Source organism: Apodemus sylvaticus, chromosome 5 (assembly GCF_947179515.1).
Source record: "Apodemus sylvaticus chromosome 5, mApoSyl1.1, whole genome shotgun sequence".
Taxonomy (NCBI): Eukaryota; Metazoa; Chordata; class Mammalia; order Rodentia; family Muridae; genus Apodemus; species Apodemus sylvaticus.
Window position 1 is genome coordinate 45102568 of NC_067476.1, and position 26718 is coordinate 45129285.

The following is a 26718-nucleotide window of genomic DNA, read 5'->3' on the forward strand; positions in this document are numbered from 1 at the left end:
TTGCCACAGAGAATGAATTTGATTTTCGTTGAAGCTATTGAGATAATGCTTTTTAGGAAGGCCAGTAAGCCATGCTGGGGTATCAAACTATTCTTAAACTGAGAAGAAAGATGTAGGTAAAAAGGGACAATATGCAACAGTAGGCTATTTAGACTAGATCACAGGGACCTGGCAAGCAATAAAAACCTTGAGTTCTACTGGACACACCATGAAGACACCCAAAGTTTTATGGTTGGTTTTTGTCAACATGACACAACTCAGGACTTATCTAGGAAGAGAGAACCTCAAGTGAGAAAGTGCTCCATCAGATTGCCTGTAGCAGGGTCCAAACTACTGAGAGCAGTGCCGTCTATGGACTGGCGATCCTGGGATTACAAAATCAAACTTGGCAACCAAGAGGAGTAAGAGAGTAAACAGCTTTCCTCTATGGTGTATGCTTTCATTTCTGCCTCTACATTCCTGCCTTGAGTTCTCATGATGATGAACTGTTGTACATGGCAGTACAAGATGAAATAAACCCTTTCCTCCCCAAATTGTTTTTAGTCATGGTCTTTATCAAGGCAAAAGAACCCTAAGACACCAGGAATCCACACAGATGATGGTGCATTAAAAACTAAGTAGAGAGAGAGAGAGAGAGAGAGAGAGAGAGAACTGGAACTGCATCTTAGGTAAGAAGAGACAGTCAGGATCTAAGAGCAGTTGAGCAGTGCCTGGCAGTAGAGACTACCACAGCAATGCAGAAGGCTCTTGAGTCTAACTCTATCTGAAATTTGTCTGGTGGGGTAAACATAGGCTGAATTCTCGATACCTTGATATTAACTACTGATTGGAAATGTCTATTTGACTCTATGCATAAATGCAAATTAACTTTTCTCAGAAGCAAGATTTTTGTGCCACAAAGAACATAAGCTTCTATTTGGATGTGTAACAAACACATGGAAGATGCAATTGCATTATTTCATGTTTTTAAATACTTAGCTCCTAAGTAATTTGTGCCTTAATGAAAATATGAATCATCCCAAAGTCAAACAGCATATGAAGAAAGTAATGAGTACTCCTTGTGACATTAAAATGCAAATCTCCTTTAAAATGGGAGCAAGGGAAACAAACCTATAATCCTTGGCACACATTTTTCTTGCATAATCTAAACATCTCCTAAAATTAGTATGTAGGATTCTCTCATCACTACATTTCTCTTCTTGGTTACTTGATGAATTATTTGAAGCATATTTAGTCTAAGAAGATAAAAATAGAAAAGACTTTAGAATAGCTAGAGCAAAATCCCTGATAACTGCAAAGGAAGATAACAATGTAGAATGATTTATTCTCCACTTAGGACTCTTTAGAATCTTATTTTTACACGTTAATCAGGCTCAAGGCAACATCAAATTCAAAACTTACCTTGAACTTTTCCAGCAACAATTTTCTTATCCCTGGCAAAATCTGAAACTGTCACATTGTGCCTTATTCAACTTGAGGAAATAACTGGGGTTTTTTTCTTTTCTTTTTATTTATTACATCCCCATTAGCATCACCACTCTCAGTCCCCCCACTCCCATAGCCCCTTCCTCATCTCCTCCTCTGAAAGGGTAGACTGCCCCCTGTACATCCCCCCCACAATCCCAGCACATCAAGTCCCTGCAGGGCTAGATGCTCGCACTGAGGACCTACAAGAAAATGGAGTTAGGGGAAAAGATTAAACAGATAGGCAACAGGATAGCCCCCACTCCATTTGTTCTGGACCTACATCAAGACTGAGCTGCATATTTGCTACTTATGCATACCTAGACTATCAGAAGAAAAAGCTAGAAAAGGCGAAGAAAAAGACTCCCTATATGGAGTCTTTTTTTTTTTTTTTTTTTTTTTTTTTTTTGGTGTTTTCGAGACAGGGTTTCTCTGTGTAGCCCTGGCTGTCCTGGAACTCACTTTGTAGACCAGGCTGGCCTCGAACTCAGAAATTCACCTGCCTCTGCCTCCCAAGTGCTGGGATTAAAGGCGTGCGCCACCACTGCCCGGCATCCTATGTGGAATCTTAATGCTCGAAATCACATGCAAAATCTTCCTTTACTTCTTCTTATTTGATAAGTGCTTAGTGTCACATTTTCCCTTGACGTTAATGAACTGACCACCAACCCGTAGCACGTCACAGTTCCAAGGTCTGAGGATATTCTAATGAGCACCAATCCTTGAACCAAGGTGAATGAAAGGGAAAGTAAAGGAAACGCCAAATACAATGTTTAATCTGGCAACCTTGCATGTTCTTGCTCCATGCAGCTGCTCTCAGGTTGGAAACATGCCAGTCTGCAAGTACCTATGAGATGTCAAGATAATTCCAAGTCCAGTGCATTTCTATAGCAGATACATAGTTACTTGCACACAGGGGTTATTGCTCTCAACTTTGCTCACTTAACTACCCAGTATTGTTAAGTATTAGTGATTATAATGACGAATTAACTTCAGTCCCTCTTTGTAGGTGGAGGTTCCCTAATTGTCTCTTGATTGGGTAAATAAAGACAGCAGAAGCCAATCATTGGGCTAAGATATAGAGGCAGGTTTTCCAGGTCCCAGGAGGAAGAAGAGGAGATGAGTTAAAGAAAGGGCTTTTGGAGGCAGGCTTTGGAAAAAGATAGACACCATGTAGGACTAGGGGCTATTTGAACCAGTGGTGGCCCCTGCCAACAGATGAACTCTAATACAGAGCAGTTGCTGATGAGTTTAGGACAATAGATTCCAAGCCCAGCAGTTGTGTCATCTAGCTTATTTTAAAATATTAAGATTGTCTAGTGTTTTCTATCCACCACAACTCAGGTGAACAGAAGAAAGGGTACAACCACTGGCTGGTCATTGGTGGCTGGTGATGCAGGTGGTGGTTGGTCTCAGAGCATAGCCGAGATCTTGGGAAAGCATTAGCTAGCCGTGGTGGCTGACTAGACAGTAAGCGAGTGGTTGATAGAGCCTAGCCAGAGCAAGCATGCATTTTTAAAATTGCATGCAACACCTCTTCTTATAAGTTTGCAATCTAGGAGAATCTGTTTAAGCTATGAGCTAGGTACAGGCCAGCAGAAGAATGAGCATAAGAAAGACCCTATGATCCATCCTCAATAGTATACACAGTGAGAGGGAGAGAGAGAGAGAGAGAGAGAGAGAGAGACAGAGACAGAGACAGAGACAGGAGACAGAGACAGATTTGTTTTTGTCTTAGTACTTAAATTATTTGCCATAAGCAGTGAAGATATATAATGATATCACTCACATTCCCTAAATCTAAAAGAAAATTGAGGAATATAACTGACTATATCAGCCAACAGTTCCCAAGGCATATAAAAAACTAGATTGCTTTAAGGGAAAAAAGGACAGTGAATGGGATGAAGGGAGAAAAAGGGAAAAGAAGAGGAAGGAAGAGATGAAAGGAAGGTGGAAGAAAGGGTTAGAGAAGAGGGGAGAGGAGGCAAAAGAGACAAGAAGAGGGGGAGGAGAAGAATTAAAGAAAAGAACAAAAAAGAAAAGAAAATTAGTTTTCCCTCTAAAAACATCAATATAGAAAGTAATAACCTGCATTCTATTTCCCTTAGGAAGAAGAGAAAAAGAACAGAAAAACAAACGAAGGAAGGAAGGAAGGAAGGAAGGAAGGAAGGAAGGAAGGAAGGAAGGAAGCAAGGAAGGAAGGAAGGAAGGAAAGGAGGGAGGGAGGGAGGGAGAGAGGGAGGAAGGAAAGAAAGAAGGAAAGAATGAAAGAAGAGAAAAAGAACAGAAAAAACAAGTGAAGGAAGGAAGAAGGAAGCAAGGAAAGAAGGAAAGAAAGGCCCAGGAAAATGCATGAAAAAGAGTCTTTACAAGTATGAAAACAAGCAGGAGAGACGTGTGTCAGGTGTTTTCTTGAAGCAATAGTGCTCTTTTCCCTCATCATGAAGTAGTAGAGCACACTTCTCCACACAGAGCATGAAGAACATTCCTTCCTGCTGCTGGACATGGTATTGGGATACCAAGATGCAATTTGGAAGGCATCCCACTCAAGAACTGATAAAGACAGTGTACTGGCTAGTTTTGTGTGTCAACTTGACACAGGCTGGAGTTATCACAGAGAAAGGAGTTTCAGTTGAGGAAGTGCCTCCATGAGATCCAGCTGTGGGGCATTTTCTCAATTAGTGATCAAGTGGTGAGGGCCCCTTGTGGGTGGTTCCACCTTTGGGCTGGTGCTCTTGGGTTTTATAAGAGAGCAGGCTGAGCAAGCCAGGGGAAGCAAGCCAGTAAGAAACATCCCTCCACAGCCTCTGCATCAGCTCCTGCTTCCTGACCTGCTTGAGTTCCAGTCCTTACTTCCTTTAGTGATGAACTGCAACGTGGAAGTGTAAGCTCAATAAACCATTTCCTCCCCAACTTGCTTCTTGGTCATGATGTTTGTGCAGGAATAGAAACCTTGACTAAGACAGACAGTTCATAATGGCTAGTGTCATAATTTAAGTATAACGTGCTAAATCCAATTCCGAATCAATGCTTCTATGCAAAAGTACATGCAAAGGTGTCAAAGGGATGTCCAGGATATAAACTGCACAAACTCCTGCAATTGCCTAAGTATGAGCACATATATCACGAGCATACATTATTGGTGTGTATTGCCCTTGTTTAGCTTTCTGTAGCTGAATGTCAAATAAGACAAATACTGGAAGGTATCTTTCTACAATCGCTTGTAAGAAACGCAAAATGATTGGGTTGCTTATGTCCATGGTATAGTCTGTTAGGTGACCTATCTAAGACTAGCCAAGTTCTTCCTGACATAGTGGTTGCTCTTAAGGTATCCCTAAGCCATATGTCTGTTGCTTTACTCTCTGGATATGGCAGGCAAAGTTAACGGACTTAAGGACTCTCCAGCATGGAGCTTGTGATGTCAGAAGGCTCAGATAATGTAGCTCAAAGTTCCAGACGCTGTTCCAAAGAGCAGAGGAGAAAGATGTCAGCCTCCCAAAGCGTCACACCAGAAACTCACACTGGTACTTCCACTGAGTTACACTGTTCAAAAATTAGTCCTCCAAGCTTCCAGCGGTGATGTGGGGTCCTCCTCGAAATGGCAGGTTTAACAAAGGGTTCCTAGTCATTGTTCATCCACCAAAGTGTGAATCTAAGGGTTGCTACCAATAGTGGCATTTGCTACTCTGTCCAACATTTCACAGGACCTGAAAAGACTATAAATAAATGTGGAACAGTCCCTTCTCCATCTGAAACCTTGTGAACTAAAAAGTTCACAGTTCAAAAAGAGAATGACTAAAAAAACAGTTTTAATTTTGCAATCAGCTTAGCTCAAGGCTTTCATTTTATTATAATTAACAGAGAGCTGGTCTTTTAAAGCTTATATGAAATGATGTTATATAAAATAGGCCACTAAATTATAAATAAAATATCTGCATATGCAGTAAGTCTAAAAGAAAAAGTAATGCTGATGACCTACTGATATAGGTCAATTCTCAGGCAAAACACCATAAAGTTTTCACTCAAGTAATAATCTATAGGTGATATCTGCCAATTATAGTTTCAACTCAATGAGGCCCTTAGTATATAAAAATTTAAACTCTCACAATTAAAAAAAAAACATAAAAACTACAAAAAACACCAGCTTTAATCAGATGCTATCTGAGGCTAGTGCCCATTATTACAGTGTGAAACCATACCAAGAATCAGAATTACTTAAATATGATTTTAAAATACTTTTTTTAAATAATTAAGTTGCAAGAACTTCACATAGTCCTTTATTCAAGAGATCATTTATTTTAACAAATTATATTGCTCCAATAATTCAAACAAAATGAATTAATAATGAGATTTAGAAAACTTTTCACTGGAAAAAAAATGAAATTAAATCAGGCAGTAGACGTCCTGCCTGTGTCATTGAAAGCATGCCTCCTTGGTTGTGTGTCTCTGGATCTACCCAGGTCAAAGCATATTCACACAGCGCCCCCTGTATGTTCAACAGCCACTCAACAGGCTTGGAAAAAAGGAAAAAGACAACTCCCACAAGCCAAACAAGTTCCTTATCCAACAGGAAATACACTTTAATTTTAAAGGTGACCTCATTTTAAATCCAAGGAAAAGCTAATCAGTTTAAGATGGAGTAAAGAGTTAGTCTATGTCTTTTTATTGGCGAGTTGAGTCCATTGTTGTTAAGAGATATTAAGGAATAGTGATTGTTGCTTGTAAAATATGAAGTAATTTTATAATAATTAGAAATTGTATATATCTTCTATATACCATATTATATTTATAATCCTATAAATATAACTATCTCATCTTATAATCCTGTAAAAAATGGAGTAAAGAGGCTTAGAGAAGAATTGACAGTCAAAAACTTACAGTCTATTCAGTGAGTATACAATAAATAAAAAACACTTCCTCCTGTGAGGATAGCTGATTATCCAATGTTTCTAGGAAGGGAAGGGCTATTCTTACAAACCTGCACTGGAGTTGCAGCAAGATTTCTTCACAGGTGGCCTAAGACATGTTGCATCAGAAATAGAGGGTTCTTCTAGCAGGTACTACCTGCAGGAACAACCAAGGTTGTTCAAACTCCTTGTACCTCAGTCTACAGACACCAGCTCTGCAGGGTGATGTGTGAGGATGTGTACTTCTCATCAAAGGCTCTAGGCAGGTCCTTGTTATGCTACCATGAAGCATCACACGTAAAACAACCTGTTGAAGACTGGTGGTATTGGTAAGTGAAGGACTATCAAATTCTTCTCAAAATGGATTTCAATTTAATCACTAAGTACCTGACTGACTTCTTAATTTCTATGCTTTTAACAACAGTATTTTTCTGCAGTCATAACTATAGACCTTTACTTATTTTGGCTGTGGCTGGTTAAGGACTTGCATAGATTAGCAGGACAGATTCCTTGCTAGATCATGGATCTCTCTGCAGGTGCCCTGGCTCTGTCCAAGTGCCCCTGTCCTCTCCACCTTCCTATCTTCTCCAGTGGTTCTCTAGGGCACTGAGTAGGATGTTTTTCCTGGCTTAAATCTCAGACAATTATCTGTCAATGAAACCTAATTTAATAATCCAGAGCACAGATTCTCATTCAATAAGAATACATCCTGATCTGAAGATGATTCAATTTCTCTTCTGATCATGAAAAAAAAATCATTCAAAATCCCACACAGTGCAAAATCATGAAAAAGGTTTTTGACATTTCTTGAATCTGGAACAAAAATGTTTTTTTTTTTTTTTATATTTCTTAAAAGCAACATACTTACTTCACAGGAAAAATACCACAGTGAGAGGCTCGGGAGCTAACCCAGTCAATAAAGTCAATAAAGCTGACATGGATAAAGATTGCCATTTTGATCCCTGGAACCCACATAAACAACAACAATAACAAACAAAAAGCTCAGTGTGGGGAGATGCTTGCTTGTAATCCTAGTAATGGAGTCATGGGGTGGAGATAATCAGATCCCTGAGGGTCACAGGCCAGCATGCCTACCTGAAGCAGAGACCCAGATCCCATGAGAGGCCCTGCCTTAAGAAATAAGGTTTCTTAATTCATGGCTGTTCAGAAGAGCAACATCTGAAACTATCTTTTGGACAGTTCATATATGTGTTCCACATGCATGCATACATACATACACACACACACACATGCACACATATGCATACACACATATACACATCCCCTTCTATTAAGATATCTTGGAACAAATCCTACTCACATTTGAGTTTTATGAACCTCCTGTTTATTCAACACGTATTTACAGAGGACCTAGTCTGTCCAGGTACAATGTTAGTGTCCAGAAATGTATTGATGTCAAAGGCAAACATGACTCCTGTAACCTGGGAATGCTTCCCAGATCATGGGATAGTGGTGAGTAAACAGAATGATAGTGTTGTGGAGCTGACCAGGTAGATCGTCTCCAAACACAGCAGCTCATACCAGTCTATCAGGGAAAGAGAAAAATCTCTGAGCTGACACTTCAAAGAGATGCACTTCAGAGTAGCTATTTAAAGATTAAGGAGCAGAGGGACACAGGAAGGCAAAGCATCAGCTTCGTGAGAAGCCTCAACTCTTGTCCCATGTGTCAAGGTGTGGCTGAATTCCATGATTTTATCAGAGAGGTTGTGTAGGAGGAAACTAAAGATGTTCAGTGCGGTCAAAGCATGGGATGTAAATAAGAAACCAACATGATAGAAAAACGTAGATAATCCACAAAGAAGACAAATGAGTAACAGAATTAGAGCGTGGGGGCCAGCCACATAGCATCTCAAGGACCTCAGTGAAATCAGTATGTGAACAGAGATGAAGACCCACGAAATGGTTTTAAGAAAGAAATGTTATAGCTGGAGGTGCTTTCAAAATTATTGTTTCTATAAGAAAAAGTGGCCGTGATGAAAGAGAATTTTCAAAGCTCTGAGAAAAAATAAGGGGTGATTACTTTAATATATGGTATGTTAATGCTAGTAGGAGATGGTACTCTTTTGAAAAATAACAATTGAATAATGCTGTGTTAAGGGTCTTTGCATGCTAACTCAAATGTTAACATGGCTAGATGAAAATACATTTAAGATATAGAAATTTAATTTTCTCAAGTAAGACACACAAAAGCACAAAAGTGGGCAGCAGTCTATATCCTGAGACACTGTAATGTAAGCACATTTTAGCCAAATCACAATTACTGAGAAAATGTCATCATAATGCTTACACTTGTCAACAGGGTGTACTACTAATGTGCTATAAGTGACTCTCACAAATCATTCTGAAAAGAAAAATGACAGGACAGAAAAACATAGATAATTCACAAAGAAGAGAAGAGCAATCAGAAACTACTGAAGTCATCACAATCAAGGAAATGCACATTAACATATTGCTTACATGTCATTGAATGTACCAGCTTGAAAAAAAAACTTAAAATTGTGAAATATCAGCTGTTGAACAGAAAGAACAAAAACAGCATCATATAGAGTGCTGGTGGCCACGGCTCTTCAGGATGGCAACTTGGCTGAATCTAGTGATACCGAACAATGCACAGACCTCACATCCCAACAGTCCCGTTTCTGAGAACAGAAAGAAGAGAAAGCCCTGCACATTTTGTGATGGAAATTGTCTAAAGTGCAGAGACAATAAACGAGGGTGTGTGCAATGCAAATAGACCAGTTATACAATCATTAATATGGATTAATAAAAACGTCAAGTGAAAATAGAAGGTTGAAGTATACATACAATTTAAATATTATATTTGTTTATTGATTATTGGGGGCTATTTGTGGGAGGATGTAGCCATACCTAAACACACATGCACAAAGAGATCAGGAAGTAAGTTGTAGAAGCCGGTTCTGTCTTTCCATCATCTGGGAGCCCTGTCATCAGACTTGATAGCAAGGTTTGTAACTCATCAAGTCATCTTGCCACTCCCATTGTACTTTTATATAAAGTGAAATATGCTTTAGGGCTCTTTGTTGTTAAGGTATAAAATAATGGAACAAAAAGATGATACTCACCTACTTCAAACAGTTTTTTCCTCAAAATAGAAAGAAAAGAACAAAAAGGATGAACAGAGAAATGAGCATGAATTGGTAGCAATCTCTTGTTTCTTTTTTTTCATTTTTGTATTTATTCGATATATATTTTTATTTACATTTCAAATGATTTCCCCTTTTCTGGCTCCCCACTCCCCAAAAGTCCTATAAGCCCTCTTTCCTCCCCCTACTCCCCCATCCACCCCTTCCCACTACCCTGTTCTGGTATTCCCCTATACTGCTGCAAACTAATTAACTTCTTGGCAGACAAAGAGTATTTCATGGCTTGAAGCTATTTTATTACACTACAAAATAAACAAAATCAGGTTGACTGTAAGAAACAAGATTCAAAGGGCCACATGGTGTAGGAGTTCAATTTTATGAAATTTGCAGGATTTGTAATGTCATAACGAGGAAACATAGTGCCAGGCGGTGGTGGCGCATGCCTGAAATCCCAGCACTCTGGGAGGCAGAGGCAGGTGGATTTCTGAGTTTGAGGCCAGCCTGGTCTACAGAGTGAGTTCCAGGACAGCCAGGGCCATACAGAGAAATCCTGTCTCCAAAAAACCAAATCCAAAAAACCAAAAAACCAAAAAAAAAAAAAAAAACAAAAACAAAAAAAGAGGAAGCACAGACTAATTCCTGTCAGTGACCAAGAGGGAGGAAGAGATGGAGGGATAGTTTAATGAAGAGAGGGTTTCTTTCCAGCGATGAAAATGTTTTGAAAGTACAGGAATACATGGTGTCATCGTGAGAACATTAAATGGAAGTCAACCAAACACTGTAAACCAACTATTACTTTCATGGACTTGACCTCCATAGCAACAGCAGCAAAAGCAAAATTAAAGAGTATTTCTAAGAGCCGAAGACTGAAACAAAATAATGTGCGAGAAGACCCTCCAGATGCTTATGAGAGAGTGATTTGGCCTGACCTACTAGCATGGAGCACAGGTTATAAAAATGTGGATAACCCGAGACTTGTCTTCTCAAGGGAACTTGGTAACCAATCAATGGAGAAGGAGAACTAGGAAGAGAGAAGTTGAAGGTAAGATAAGATTTGTGATTGGCTAACATGCAGCCATGGAAGCTGGCGAGATCACATTGACAGTAAAATGACAACAAATTCCAAGATAAAACCCTAAATAGTCATTAACATCCTACAACAAACTCTGTGAGAGTCAGAAGTGAAGAAGGTGTCTCAAAAAGAAAAGTTGTACAAAAAAATCTAGAGCCATCAAAATAAGGGTAGAGAAGCTGGTTGCTGGAGATTAGTTGGTCTTCAGATATATTACAGAGAGCCATTTTCCTGTCAACATAAAGAAACATAAGGCAAAATCAACTTTTCTAGTCCAACAAAACCCAATAACCTCAATACTAATGACACAGATATAAGTAAAATTAAAAAAAAAAAATCTGGCCAAGAACTTTGGCCAAAGAAATGGAAAGAAAGAGATAGAGATTGGAAACAGGCCTACTGACAGAATTGAAAGCAAAGAACTTTGCAAATGTCTCTACCAGAACTCCCCAAAATGGAAGAGAGACTAGTTGTACAGCCCTTAGCATCTCAAAGAAACCAATATTACCAAGCTACTTAATTTGTTCTTGAAAATCCCTGTTAACTGTCATCTTTCTCAAATATATCCCCTAATAAAAATTTCTTTTCCATATTTTAAATTAAAATTAATTTAATAATCCAGGTGACATATAGTAAGTGCATACCTTTAATTTCAGTACTTGGGAGGAAACAGAAAGCAGATCTCCGTGAGTCCAGGCCAGCCAGGACTATCTAGTGAGTCCTTATCTCCAAAACTCATCATCATCACCAAAGAGTTCTCCATGGTTACAATGCAACTTTTTCTCATATGTCGACCCTTCCCCAAGCTTCTCATACAACGTGTGCATGCAGAGCCCATCACGAGTCCTACTATAAGGAGGATTTTCTCTCATATCTCCTCAGACTGACAGAACATAAGACCCATACCAGTTGCTGGCACCATAACAATTTCCTTTTTTTTTTCTTTAAACCATGCATTTCATAGCTGAGGAGACAGCTCAGTTAGCTAAGTATCAGCGAGGAAAGTTTCAGGACCTGAACTTGACACCACAGAACCCACATAAAAAAGCTGTAGCTAGCATCAGCACACACCTCAAATCCAAGTGTTGGAGACAAGAAGATCCCTGGGGTTCAGTGGCCACCTAACCTGGTTTAATCAGAGAGCTCTAGGCTCCAGAAGAGATCCTATCTCAGAAGCAATAAAATAGAAGGAATTAAAGAAGACACCCAGAATCAACATCTGATCTCATATACATATACAAATGCACATGAACTTACAAACCAATCTTCAAATGATCCTCCAAGATCACAGGACTTGGTGGCTAAGCCCATGCTGAAGAGACTTGGTGCCTACTCTTTATCTTTCTCAATTAAATGTATTATGCACTCCATACTCAATGTTGACCCAAATATCTTCCACTATTAAGTCATTTTTCTCTGAACCTCACTCATGTCTTTCTTTCTCCCAAGTTGCAGACGTGGTTTTGTAAAAAGAGCCCTTATGTTTTGGGGACAAAGGCAGGTTCAGCCTAAATGAGGTCATCAAGTTCCCAGTGCCCTAAGAGTCCAAGCCAATGACCAACTGAGTGTTCCAGCTGATCTTAATTTCCTTGGCATAGCACAGTCAGAGTACTGTAATATAATGCAAAATGGCTCCAAAGAGAAACCAGACACTGACCAGAGTCTTGCCAAAACACAGTTAAATAATACCAAAGTGGCCCTTTCATCAGAGTACTGAGCCTCTCATGCCCTCCCCAAGAATGAAAGTAATCTTCCACTGTGAATGTGGGCTGGCTGAAAACCAAACCAGACTCAGCCCCATAACATAGGTGTGCTTTTTAATTGGCACATGTGTGCTGGGAAGGATGAAAATGCTGACAAGGAGACCAAGAGACAAAGAACAGGACTCACTTGGAGCAAGGGTGATCCAAATTTAGAATATGCTTATAGTGCTAAAACAATACTCAAATGCTTATCCTGCCCAGGATCTCTTTCAACATCTTACAATAGCAGAATCTTCTCAGAGAAAGAAGTAGACTTAACATTTCTAAGTTTTGTTGTAAATTAAATCGTTTATATTAAATAATCAGTAGGCTCTCAGGTAGATTCTCACTTGTATCAAGAAATCAACAATTCTCTGTTTCTTCCTCATTTATTTATTCTGATTTGTTAAGCCAAAATTTCTTGAGAGCCTACTAAAAGCCAGACATATTTTACTTCTAGAAACTAAGTATAGAAAACACAAGGGGTTAAAAGCACACTGACCTTATAAAGGGCTGGGTTTCTAGCACCCACCAAGGGCAGTTCCCAATGACCTGTAATTCGAATTCCAAAGGTGCCGATTTCTTCTTTTGTACTCCATGAGTACCTGCCCTTCATACACACATATACATATAATTACAAATAAAATAAACTTTAAAATATTAGGACAATGGAGTCTCTGCCTTCATGGAACTTCTGTTGTACTGAGTAAATGCATGAGCAAACACATACATGTGAACAAAGAGTACCGGGAGAGAAGACGTAGAGGGAGACAGATTAGGCTGGGGAAACACAACAGTTTAGATCTTGACTGTCTCCCAAAGGCTGGTGGATTAAAATCTAGGTCCCCAACACATGACAGCATTTGAAAAGTAGCAGAAACCTCGAGAGGTGAGGACTAGGAAGAGGGAACAGGCTGAGGGCTTTGAAGTGGAGACTAGATTAGGGGCCTTCATGTCCACCAAGTGGTAGACACACTGCTCTGTCATGGACTCCCCACCATGATGTGCTGACTCATCACATCAAGGCCATGATGTCAAAAGAAACCTTCCCAACTATAATCCAAACCTTTTTAATTCTTAAGTTGATTACCAGATATATTGTTATACTAATAAGCGCTTGGTGATGTAAAGGAAGAAAGAGAATGGTGAAGTCATTAAAGACAGTGTTAACCTTTAAGACTGAGCTAAAAATCATTGGCTATCCATCAACTGCAAACTAATCAGGGCCTCCTAAATGTATATTAACTAGAGTGAAACAGATATGTTATCCAATCAGATTAACTCACTTTCTTGTTTTCTAGATATATTATTAATACAACTTTACCAGTAATGACTTACAGTCTTTTACATAAATACAGAATTATTCAAACTATTATTCATAGAAAATGAGTGATAATTTTATCATACACTGGCCAAACCAATTCATTCATAAGGCTCTTGCATGAATTTCTTTCAGCCTGTTATTTTCATAAAATGCTTTGGGTGTTTGTTTGTTTGTTTGCATATATTTTCTTCAAAAGCTTAAAACCTCAGATTTAGTTTGTTCAACTTAGGGAAAGTAGTGACCATAGGAGGTAATGCATGATTATAAACATGGCAATCGGTAAGAATAGGGTCAGAACTCTGTGGCCAGACTAGGCCACCGAGAAGAGCTCTGCTGAGAGAAAGAGACACAGAGACAGAGAAACTTAGCAGTCTGTCCCCTCTCCGATAAAATTCAATTTTACTGTTCACTTATACAGTGATGTCAATATCATTCTGAGTCAAAACATTTTTTAAATGACACAATAAATTATTGGTTAGACTGAATAATAGAAATGTCTAAAAAGAGACAAAATTTAAAATAGCCCAAGACTTCCAAGCATGGTGGTCCCTGCTTGTATTTCCAGCATTTCGGAGATGCAGGAAGGAGTGACATGAGTTAAAGAACAATCATGGCTGCATATGAGGTCTGAGCACAGCCTTAAAAAAAAGATAAGAACCTTCTCATTCATTATTCCAACAGTAAAAGTAATGATGATGAAAGAATAAGACTTCTGCACTTTCTTTTGAAATCCTACGAAGTGCACATATCTGCTCTACAAACTGTGCAATGTCCTTTTCACCTCTGGGATGCAACTTTGAGGTTAATTAAGTAAAAGTCCAGTACAAAATTAGAAAAATCTAAATTAAATATCATTCCAGTCATGGTAAATTTTTCTAATGTTGTTGATGAAAGAAAGCAAACAATGTAGCTGCAAAAATTAACCCACTCACTAACATGTGACTGCTTTAGAAAGCAGAGCATATTTAAATATTCTGTGATGAAACAGGATTCGAGCTGAGCAGCGTTAGAATTAAACAATTTATAAGACAATTCTTTGGCGTATTGTTAATCACATTGTTGAATTGCACACAAAATTTGAAAGAAATCATCCATAAATTTTATATTTGATTTTTAACCAATTTATCCTAAAAACTTACCATTTTCAGGGGGAAAAATGTTGCTTTTAGAAGAATAAATCACCAGCCGTGTTCAATGCTGGCAACCACCCAATCCTGCTCTATTCAAGACTGAAGTTCTCAGTTTCCCAGTAGCAGTCGGTAAGGCTTTGTGGCTCAGACTTCCTTCCCTGCCACTTCACTCCACTAAAGGGAGCTACTACGTCCAAAGCCAGGCATTTCCTAAGCAGCCCAGCTGCTGTGCCTCAATTCTCCACAATTCTCCAGGCCCTACCTGGCTCCTGAGTGTCTAAGGAGTGGATTGAGGGCTTTGTTGCAACTGCACCATAGCCTGACTTTTCTTGGTATCCACTCCCCCTGGTACTGGCCTAGTTTGCTTCCAATTGCTGAGCTAGCACACTAACCAAAAGCAACCTAGTGAACAAAGGGTTTATTTTAGCTTGTAAGTTATGGTCAGTCATCCAGAAAAGCCAAGGCAGGATCCTGAAGTAGAAACCACAGGCGAGTATTGCATTTATTAACTTCTTCAGCTTGGCTTCCCACACAGTCAAGCACCACTACTTACCTACCCAGGGGGAGGCACTGCTCGCTATGTGTTGGGCCCTCCAACATCAATCAACAATCATTAAAATACCCCACAGACTTGCCCAAAACCAGCCTGATGGAAGCGGTTCCTCAGATGAGGTGCCTTCTTCACAAGTGACTCCAGTTAGGGTCAAGTTGGCAATGCCCTCAAGGATTTTTTTTATCCCAAGACAAGGAGCAAAGTAGAAAGGCTCTATGTACATGGTAAATTCTAAGAAAGGTAAGGTTTAGGTAATGTATGCATAGAGAAGACCTGGAAACCCAGTCCCTCACATGTCTGAGTTCTCCCAGCTCTGGCAAAATATTGGCATGTATCTAAGGGGTCTGTGCCTTCTAATCATGTGATAAACTCTGATCTATGTAAGTCACTAGTGATACTATAACTCAATAATTAGTTACTCAGGAGGCACAACCAAGAATATCTCTGAGAGCTTGAGGTCTGCCTATTCTAACAGAACAAAGTCTAGGCTGACTAGAACGACACAGTGAGACCCCATCTCAAAACTACACAGAAAATTAAACAATTGAGTAGAATATTTGCTAGTGTCTTCCCCTCAGGCTGAGAGAAATATAGGCAAAGGACAGTTGCACTTAAATGTTTCTGTGAAGACTTTGTAAAAGCAGTGGAAGCCAGATGAAAGTCTAGTAGTGCAGTGAGTACTTATCACTTACAAGAATACCAAATTAGAATAATGTGCAAAATTGGAAATGTCTCCACTAATTTCATTACAGATGACAAACAAGTCCTAATAACTAAAGTAAAAAAAATTATATTAAGTCCAATTAGTCCTGATATATGTCTGTTTTGTAAATAGAATATTCTAAGACTGTGGTTACTTTTAAATTTTAATGAAGTTAATTGATTGTGGTTGGACTAGGACAGGACACAATTTGATGAAATTGGGTTTCCATTGTGAATTACCCTTCAATAATCCATTTATCCAGCCATCTTTCAATAAATGAACCCAGGAACAATGAACCCAAGATCATTCATTTGGATGGAAAAACAATAAATAGAGCAGTCAAGAAACTAAACTGAAGAATGTAAAGGAATAAGAAAAGAAGAAATAGGAGGAGGAGGAATAGAAGGAGGAGAAAGAGGAAGAGGAGGAGAGGAGGAGGAGGAGGAGGAGGAGGAGGAGGAGGAGGAGGAGGAGGAATGAAAACCACGCCCATGCCATGCACACAGCTGCCAATGGGTAGTGGTAATAGTATATTATGCCAAAACCTAAATGAGTAGCGTTGGCTCTATACAGAGCTAGGGAAGAGTCTCCAAACACAGAAAACAGGCCATGAGACAGAATAAAGAAGTTTGCCCAGTTCACAACAGAGGGAATGACAGGCCTCTAAATATAGTAGAATAAGCAACAGTAATAAGTGTACATGAGGTAAGAGAGTTACAAGAGCCGTGATAGCCACAAGACAGGACCAACCACATACAGTACCGCAGGCCAAAGGAAGAGATGTTATCTTTAAGTGGTCAATTTTTTTTCAACCAGAGAAAGACAGTGGAGTCTGTTTTGTTTTGTTTTTCTATAAATGTCTTATGTATTTATTTACGGTCCTAGGCTTTGTTAATAAGTGCTAGCAACCTATCTTGATCCATTTCTCTTTGCAATATCCTGGCCTGTATTTTTTTTTAAGTGCCTAGTAACAAATACATATAGAAATGGGTCAAGATAGAGTATTACTGAATCAGGGCCATTTATGCTCAGTGTAGTTAGCTTAAACTAGGATGGTAGTGGCAGAGAGGAAGGGAATTTATGTAGGTTCTAGACTGTTTTATTCAAGGGTATAGCCAGTGGAAAGAAAAGTGGTCTCCTTAGTGTTTGCCTTTAACAACCAAATGAAAGGTTAGAGGGTGGAACAGAAGGAATTTGAAGAAGAATTTGGGCCACAGCCAATCCACACCCAGGAAGCCAACTGGAGTTAAGTGCAGACTGGGTCTATGACAACCTCAAATGTTGCCATCTAATGTCATGTCTTCTCCCTCAATGTAAGCACTTGGCTCAGCACCACAGCCCTCTGCCTCCCAGATGCAATGACCCCTCTGGTTCTCATTTTGATAGCTGATTCTTGACTTGCTGTTCAATATTTACTTTAACCAGGCCTTCCTATTCCTACTCTCTCCATGTCCAAGGATCTGTGGTTCCTTGGCCCATCTCACCACTAATGCGTTCTTTATCCATGGAGGTGGTACAGTGACCATGGAAGAAGATCAGAAATGAGACTTAGAGACCATCTAGGGAGAACATTAAAAAAGACATCCTCACATGACTCCTCGGTCTACTACATAGGAGTCATGAGTGAGTTAAGAGCCATAGGACTCACCTATTCTGGGAACCAGAATAAGATGGAAGAGCTGCAAGACCTGGGAAGTGTTGGCAGTGGTCTGATAATGCATTTGTCAGAAGCAGTAGGATGGTATGACAACACAGGCATGCTAGTCCCCACCCTACAACCTTTCAATCACCCTACACTGACTCACACCAGCCCACAGATACAAAACTAAGTATGGTGCCCAGAATGGTGTAAATACACTACACTCTTGAGTTAACAGGGATTCCAAAACCACCATATACAACATTTCACCTATGGAATAAAGTGTGTGGATAACTCTACACTTTACTAATGACTATTAGGAATAGAGACATTTGTGAACAAACTAGGGATCTCAAGTCTTCCTTGTATTTATTTTCCCTGTGGCTCTGAAAAGCCTTAAATATGCAACTGCAAGAAAACCTATGAGGCAAGGGAGTCTCTCTTTGTCTTCATTATCACATCACTTTTAAATTAACAGAGAATTCTTCCTTCTGTTTCTTCGCCAGGGCAAAAGCCTGTGATCACTTCTAGGTTCTCCCTTGATCTGACCTTTAAGTTCATAAAGAAAATTCCTCAGTGTGTTAATCTCTTGTTTAAATACATGAGTATATACACAATAGAATTTATTACTGTTCTATATAAATTAGCATTTTCTCCCAAGAAAAACGTGAAAGTCTGATGAATTATTTTATTAATATACACATTTATCCTGAACGATGAATGACTCCAATTTTCCCTCCCCTGATAGAACATAATCTATACCTTGAGGAAAAAACAAAACAAAGCAAAACAGAAACCAAGCTTTTAGAAAGTAAAAAATGAAAATGGACTGCAAATGTGCCTTCAAAATTAAACAAGTGTTGGAAGTGGTCTTTAAACTAGAATCCTCTGAGGTAGGTGATGTGCCAGGAATGCTGTAGAAGGTGAAGAGACAGCCACCTTCTTTTGTACATGACCCTTAGTTGATAGCTCCCTTCATTAGAGGCCGGGGTACCCCCTAAAGCTTGAGACAATGGCCCCTGAAGCTGATCTCCTCGGAAAAGGTGTCAGGAACTGAAACCACTACTTAGTAAATGGCCTTCATGTAAGATACATGAATTCGAAGCAAACAACTGGACATTAAAGAGCACACACAAAGTCAGACAGCAGATTAGCAGTCACCACCTGTCACACATGTCTGTTAATGGTTAGCTTTGGTGTGCTCTCAACTGCACACTCTGGTACAGTTCTTTTTTTATGCATGAGGTTGTTTTGTTCCTCTGTCTCTATCCCACACCTACTGAACCTCCTGCTTCCCGGAAGAACCTCCCACAAGCTAGCTAAGCAGTGTGATCTAGGGCCCTCTGCACCCTTGACCACAACTGTTTCAAAGCTGGATATACAAACTTTTTACATACTGAACCATCACTAGGAGAGTCAAGGAACAGCCCTCTGGTCAACAAGAATACAGTATGTAAAAGGACAGAGTGACGTTGTTAGAAGCATAGGCTGGTTGATGTGTCTGTGGGAGGAAAGAGAGAGAACTTGGTTGCCATGTTTATTGTGTGGGGTTTTTTTCTCCTGACATTTTCCTTTGCAATTCCAATTTTTCATGAGACCATTGAACTTTTGTTCTTTGGACATTAAAACATAACTTTCCAGACCAGTTCATGTGAGGTTCTGTTTCCCCTAATCAATACATGGCTAAACTACCAGCCAAAGTCCATTAGCAGTATCCCCACATTCTCTCAACTGAAGAGATTTCTCCACAGTTTTTCAAAGGCATATTGACAGAGTCTAAAAGTGGCAGGGGAGAGAATAGCTGATTTTGTGCAACCAGGAAAGGAAACATGGTAAGCGTTCATTTCCCCTTGTCCTTCTTGGGGACATAATTCTTCAAGGATGTCTGTAAGTAGTCCAACTTCTTCATGAAAAGGGCTTTTGGACACACCTATTGAGAAGCCGTGGCCCTTATAGGCTGCTTTGATGGTGCTTTGGAGATCTGCACAATCTTTCATTCTCCAAAATAACAATGATATTCATCAAGTAGCAGCACTCAAGAGTAGCAAAATGCTGTTACAGAGATAGATTCATTTAACACTCTAACAATAAAACAAGAATGGTTTCTATTATTCTTTCTGCATATGTGTGTGTGGGGGGGTGTGTGTTTCATTTTACATTAGGTGGAATTTTATAAAATAGCTTGGGGGGCCTAAATACAATTTATGATGTTGTTTTCATCTGAAGATGAATTCAGACTTTCAAAGGGCTAATTCTTAGGCATTTGAAGTATAAACAATACTTAATGTGAGGATTTCACGTCTTGTTTCATCTGAGGAAATTTGATTGTAAGTGGTTTCAGATGATATCAAGGAATTATAATCGTTAGGAAATAATATTATTCAGGTTATAGCTTTTTGATGTATTTTTCAGGGCTCACAGATAAAAACTAGGTAGGCCAGAATGCCTGAGTTTTACTCCCAAATATTCCCACAAAGGAAATCATATTTTCTTAAAAGAATAGATGAAGTAAATTGAGGAAAGTCTTGATAAGCACTAAGCCTCGAAACTAAGGGCATGAAGATAGAATTTCTTTCTATTTCTATTCGTGTTAGGGAAATGAATATAGGAAAGTATACACAAATAATCTGGACCACACATACAGGCATAATACAAACATGGTGAGATAATTATTAGCATCACAGTGACATAAAAAGACATTTAATTTAGAGACAGAGATCTAGTTATCTTTTTAAACATCATTGACATAGTAGAAGAAATCCAAGCCAATGTATATGGAAAACTCAGGAGACATTCCTGGTTTTCCTGAGATATATTTTAAAAGGCTGCAGGGGCCAAGGGTTATATTCCTCACCATTACTCCCAGCTCTTGGGAGGTAGGGGCAGGTTGATCTCTGTGGATTGAATGCCAGGGTTATCTACATAGTGAGTTTCAGGTCAGCCTGGACTACATAATTAGATCCTGACACCCCCACCCCCGACTAAGAGAGAGAGAGGGGGGTGGGAAGAAAGGAAAGGAGGGAGGGAGGGAGGGAGGGAGGGAGGGAGGGAGGGAGGGAGGGAGGGAGAAAAAATGTTACAGACCAGACCAGAAACAGTATGATGATCCACAAAGCACACAGACATTATAATTTTAGATGCACTATGCATACCTGGTCTGGAGCTAACAATTCTCACTTCTCCTCCTAAGTAGTAGATTAACAAATCAGACTCCCATGACCAACTACTACACTAATATTATCCTGGGATATTTTCTAAGTACCACGAAGAGCATAAAAAAGTTGGTTACTAACAATACTAACAAATACGTGTTTGAACATGCTAACTGTTTAAAGTATCCCTTCCTTTAAAATCTGTGATCTAGAAAAGTTACTTACACTCAAAATGATTTTTATTATGTGAAGAAATGTCATTTCTAATTTGTGATAGAAATTTGCTAGGGAATTTAATGCAGCTGATCATTTGATTAATTTTTCCTATCAAATTTGGGAAAGCAAAGCCATAGAGAAAAATCATAGAGCTGTAATTCAGAAAAGGGAGAAGAGGACAGAGAAATGCCACCTCCTTAGATGAATATTAACAAATGACATTAGTCAGGCCTGCTATGATGTTTTACAGGTAGACCTGTAGCTAAGAATGTTTGTCAAGCGTTTATTGCTTTTACTAGTTATGTGGTCCTTTCTGTCTTTGGAAATTGTGCCTTCCTGAAAAATATACTCCTATCAAATCCTCAAAACTACAAATGCCAAGTCCCAGTTACATCACTGTTAAGCACCTAGCAACTCTTAGACACAATTTACAGATCTGTGGAAGTAGGGCAGTAGATGATGTCAAGCCTCTCTCTCTCTCAACTCCAGCATTCAATGACACAGTTTTTCACTAGGTTGGATCTCTAAAATGTCCAGGCACTTTATTCTGCAGTCCAGACTTTATTAGACAGTCCTTGGAGGCTTCCAACCAGAACTTACACACAAGCTGTGTCTAGGCTCAAAATTATCTAAGGCCTAGAGAAGAAAGAAGACAAGAAATGATTCTTCAATGAGAACCAAAGCCTCTTTTTTCTTATTCTTCAAGTAATGGGTCTTTAGCATCTGTCAGTAAAGAATAATTTCCTAGCAAATTTCTGTTATAAATTAAAAATGACACTTCTTTACATAATGACAGTCATTTTTAATGTAATTTTTCTAGATCACAGACTTTAAAGGAAAGGATACTTTAAATACCTATTATTGTCAGACACAAAGAATTAGCCTTATAATTTCACATGATGAACATGAGAGACAGACAAAGAGAGAGAGAAAGAATAAAGAAGCAATTTTCATTCTAGCTCTCCTATAATAACACTAAAATCACACAGCACTACATGATTTGGCATATCTTACTTGCAAAAGAGACAAAGCCCACCCTATTGTGGTATATTGTCCAATAATCCAATCACACATCATGTAAGCATCTCAAGATGCTTTCTAAAAGCGTACTTGTTGCCTGGAAAGTGATTTTGACTGAGGTTTTGAAAGGTCAAATGAAATTTAACATTTCTAGACTGGAGTCTCTCAGTTTCTGAGCATTGATTTGTTAATAACAAGTAACAATTCTTTATTTTTCCTGGAGAGAGAAAAGAATTTTCTAGCATGTCTCGAATGATTTAACAAGTGCAAGAAACTATGAAGAAAAGAATAATATTCCCACATTTCATCCATAAGTAATATTGAGAGGTGCAGTGTAGTCACATACACATATATACAATCTCATATATATTGAGATCATATATACAATCTCAACCAAAAGGCAGCAGATCTTGACACCACAGGTACTATCTTGTAACAAGGGGGTGGGGCGTCCATGTGTTTGACAAAGGTACTAAGTCTAGGGAAATGGCTGATGTAGAAAGCCATGAGTTCTCAAATCCTTTTCATGCCGAAGAACTGAGAATGCATATTAAAATAAAAGAATCCATTCTCCATGAAACATCTAGGTGAATTAAAAAAGGAAACATGAAAAAGGAGAAAACAAATCTTCCTCGACAGTAGGATATCCTCTACATGATGTTGTCAGTCCTGGGACTAGGAAGACGTTTACAAAAAGTGTCTTTGAGAGGTAAGACACCCCTCAGCGACTGGACCCCGTAAATCAGCTAAATCTAGCTCATAAGTAGGCACAGATGCCTATGAGTATGTACAATGTTCTCTGTCAGGCTAGAGACAGGCTGCAAGGGCAGAGAGGAAACCTGTTGAAGTGAGCAACATGATATCTTTCTTTTCACTGCTTTGGAACTTCCAAATTTGAAACCCACTGCCCTCTGCTGGACCGCCTGCCTCCCCCTGGATCTGAGACCTAACTTCCTCTCATTCTCTTGGAATCTCAGTCTCTTTCCCTTTGCTGTGATAAAATAGTTTAACAAAAGCAACTCAAGAAGGAAAAGGTTTATTTCAGATGACAATTCAATGTCACAGTCCATCATTGCCAGGGATGTCGCAGTGACCAGGCTTGAGGTAGTTAGTCCCATGGCATCCATGAGAAAGAGAGATGGATGGATGAGTGCAGGCTTGTTCAACGTTCTCACTTTCTCCATCTTCCCCAGTCCAGGATCTCTGCCCAGAGAACAGTCCCAGCCACAGTAAGAAACCTTCCCATTTCAATTAGACCAAATCGAGATGATCCCTGTAGGTATGCCCCAAAGCCTATCTAGATTTTGTCAGGTTGAGCACGTTGGCATGAACACACTATCTAGTCTCCCTTTGTATCCTGAACCTGGCTTGCTCTACTGGTATTTCTTTTAGACAGAAGTATCCTGTGTTTATTCACAAAATAAAGCCCTGTCAGACCGCTTTCTCTTCTGTTCTTCCTCTCCACCTCTATCCCAAGCACAAACCCTTGCTATGCCAACCACTCTTCGTCACGCAGGGGCGGGTGGGGTAGGGGTGAGGGGAATCTCTGCCTGACTTGGTGTCTACTGTCTAGGAAAAAGTGAGAAATGTGTGGCTTGAAAAAATTGTTAACTAAATTCCCCCACCTGAATATTATGCCAACATCATTGACATGCTTGCCCATCCAGAATGAAAGAAACAACCATACAAAGCCCACAGTTAAATCTGTCGTCCCTAACTCCATACTCAAATTGTGAGTGCTTGGATATTTTGGAAAAGCTATGTGCAACCTTACAATCAGACTTTTAAGATCTCACTCTGATGAAAAAGCTCTTTAGAATGGACCAACTTAATCTTTCCCAATCCACTACCAGGTTTCAATCCTGTCCCCCAAATTGTGTACATACCAGACAGCAATGAAAATTAGATTTCCAAAAGTCAGACATCATAGTTTGCATTTGTAAAATTGGGGACAGTTAGTTCCCTGGGGCTCACTGGGCAGCCAGTCTGGCAAAATTGGTGAGTGGTACTGTCTTAAAGAATAAGGTTGGGGCAGAAGTTACAAGATGGCTCAAGTCTGATGACCTGAATTTGATCCCTGGCACCCTGGGAAGCACATAACAATTCTGAAAGCCGCCGTCCTCTAAATTCTACATGAAACTGAATGTAAGCACATGAATAAATAAGTAAATAAATGTAAAAAACAGGGCAGGGAGTATTTGAGGAAGACACTTGCCCATTGACTTCTGGCTTCTAAACCACACATTACACAGTGCTTGCACACCTGTGAAGCTCCTGCACACACACCTCCTCCTGTTATCTATTGCTACATAGTAATAAACATGTCTGCTACCCAGAGTATTTCCTGCCTTCCCCTGAGTAAAACTACATCACTGAAACAATCAGAGGTTAATATATATATATATATATATATATATATATATATATATATATATATTACACATGCGCAGCACGTGTGTGTGTGTGTGTGTGTGTGTGTGTGTGTGTGTGTGTGTGTGTGTATGAAAGAGAATAGATAGGAGGCTACCTGTCTCCTCCCCTCCCCTCCCCACAATTATCTGAGTGTTGATGTTGCCTCTTCCCCCCCCCCCCACACACACACACACAAAAATCCTAAAACACTAAAGGGGGAGGGAAACAGATGGGTTTTGACAAGTGAAGCTGTTCTTTATTTTGTTAATTCAAAACTGGAATAAGTCCGTGAGAAAAGATGAATAATTCTAGGATGGCTTGCTTTTTTTCTCCTAAAATGTATAGTCATGAAGTATCATCTCTTGGTTGCTTGGTCTTTTTTATCTGATTGGTGTAAGTCAGTCTCAAACAAGAAAGACCACAATCCTTTTCCTTATCATTGCTTCCAAGTCAGATGCCTTCTGCAATTGGAACCTCCAAAACATAAAATGTAGTGGAAAGTGTTTTGAGCTCCAAACTCCAATTACCTCATTCCTTTTTTAAAAAAAAATTATGGTGTGTGTGTGTATGTGTGTGTGTGTACATATTCATGCCCCAGAACCCATGAAGAAGTTTGAGGACAACTTTTGGGAGTAAGCTATCTCCTTCTACTTTATGGGTCTCAGGAATCTAACTCAGGTCCTCCTCAGGCTTAGTAGCAAATGCCCTCACCTGCTGAGACATTGGTTGGTCCCTATCAGATTCTTTAGGTAAAGGAGGTCAGCCTTATAGCAAAGACCCCATTAAATGTGTATAAGGAAAGACACCATGAAATAACAAAGAGCCAATCCCCTTCTCACCGGATACTATAGTCCCACCCCCTTCCAATTAAGACTGATGTGAAAGTGACGCCTGTTGTCACATGGACCTGTCCTGGCTACCTAGGCAGTCAGAAAAAGGTGCACTTTCAACCCTATTCTCTCCTAAGAACCCAAGAGCGAACTTTTGATATTCCCACGACACAGCTGAGGAAACTAAATCCCAAAAGGAACATCGTCTCCAGAGCCCTCTTCAGTCAAGGGAAATGGAGCATGGGCCAAGCAAATTCTCTTTTGATGCTTTTTTTTTTTTTCCAAAACTCTTGAAGTCTGTGTGGGCATAAGCCTTGGAAGACATCAGAATTTTACAGATCTGGAAGTGCATACCTGTTTCTTCCTTGAATTTGCTCTGGGAAACAGGCCTTCTGACAGCACAGAGGTAAGTGGCGAGGAGCAGAGCTCAGGAAAGGGGTTGGGAATGGGTGGCCCTTCCAGAGCATCCAGATCTTCCATTTCTCTCCTACACCAAGAGAACATAGGACGCCATTTACATAAAACAGAACATAAAATATAATTGCTATCAGGGGAAAGAGCATTGCTAAGGCTAAGGTGTACTGCTTGGTGACAAGGCTAATACTATATAAGTAAGTGTACAGGAAAGAGCAAGGATATAGTATCCATGGGTCAAAATAAAATATGCCAATTACCACAAAGAATTCTATAGCATCTCCCCCACCCCACCACACAGAAAAAAGGAAGAAGAAGAAGAAAACCTCAGGGGGCATGGACAGTCCATTTCCTGTACTTAGGATTTTCTTGGACACCAACACACACGGCTACATTATGATTTATGCAAATATTACCCAGAGGAGTTTGCCATTTCCTGGCGCCTATTAAATTGACAAAATCTGTAAGTTACATCCAGTAAACTCATCCCCAGGAAATTTTTACTCATCACTGCTGGAAGTTATGATTTATTAAATATAGATGTGGTTCATCTCACTTCGAATTTCATTCACAATGTTGCCCACACACAGTCTGTTAATGTTTCAAGTGCTTATAGATACAGAACATCAAGGCAGTCCTTCTGGGAAGGTAAGTCAATAGAATGTGTTAGCACGAATGTACGCTAGGCCACTGGGGAGTTCTTTTAACTTGACTGAAGTCAGAGAGCTTTGCAATCCTGACAAAGAAGCAGGAGTGGTATTTACATGTGTGACTGCTAAGGGCCACGGATTCTTAAGCTGTTCTCGCCTATTTTCTTTCCTAAGTATGACAACTCCAAAGGCATTTAATGCTCATTGCTGTGGAGATGAGAAACCTTGGAAAGCCTCTGCTCTTTCCGGTGGAACATAAAGGCTGCTCAACCGTCAATCCCAGCTCTGCCTCTCCAGGGTCCTTGGAAGACTCTATCTCCGTGGGAGGTGAACACATTCAAGCTTGGATTTTTGAAGCCTCTAGT

At 39.6% G+C, this 26718-nt stretch overlaps 1 protein-coding gene across 1 annotated transcript in view; it reads right to left on the reverse strand.

Annotated features, from left to right (window-relative positions):
- Grb14 (growth factor receptor bound protein 14) overlaps nt 1-26718 on the reverse strand; it is a 115395-nt gene that overhangs the window by 88042 nt on the left and 635 nt on the right. Inside the window, exon 2 of the mRNA XM_052182581.1 lies at nt 25644-25776. Coding sequence (XP_052038541.1) covers nt 25644-25776 — 133 coding nt within the window. The remainder of the gene's footprint in view (nt 1-25643; nt 25777-26718) is intronic.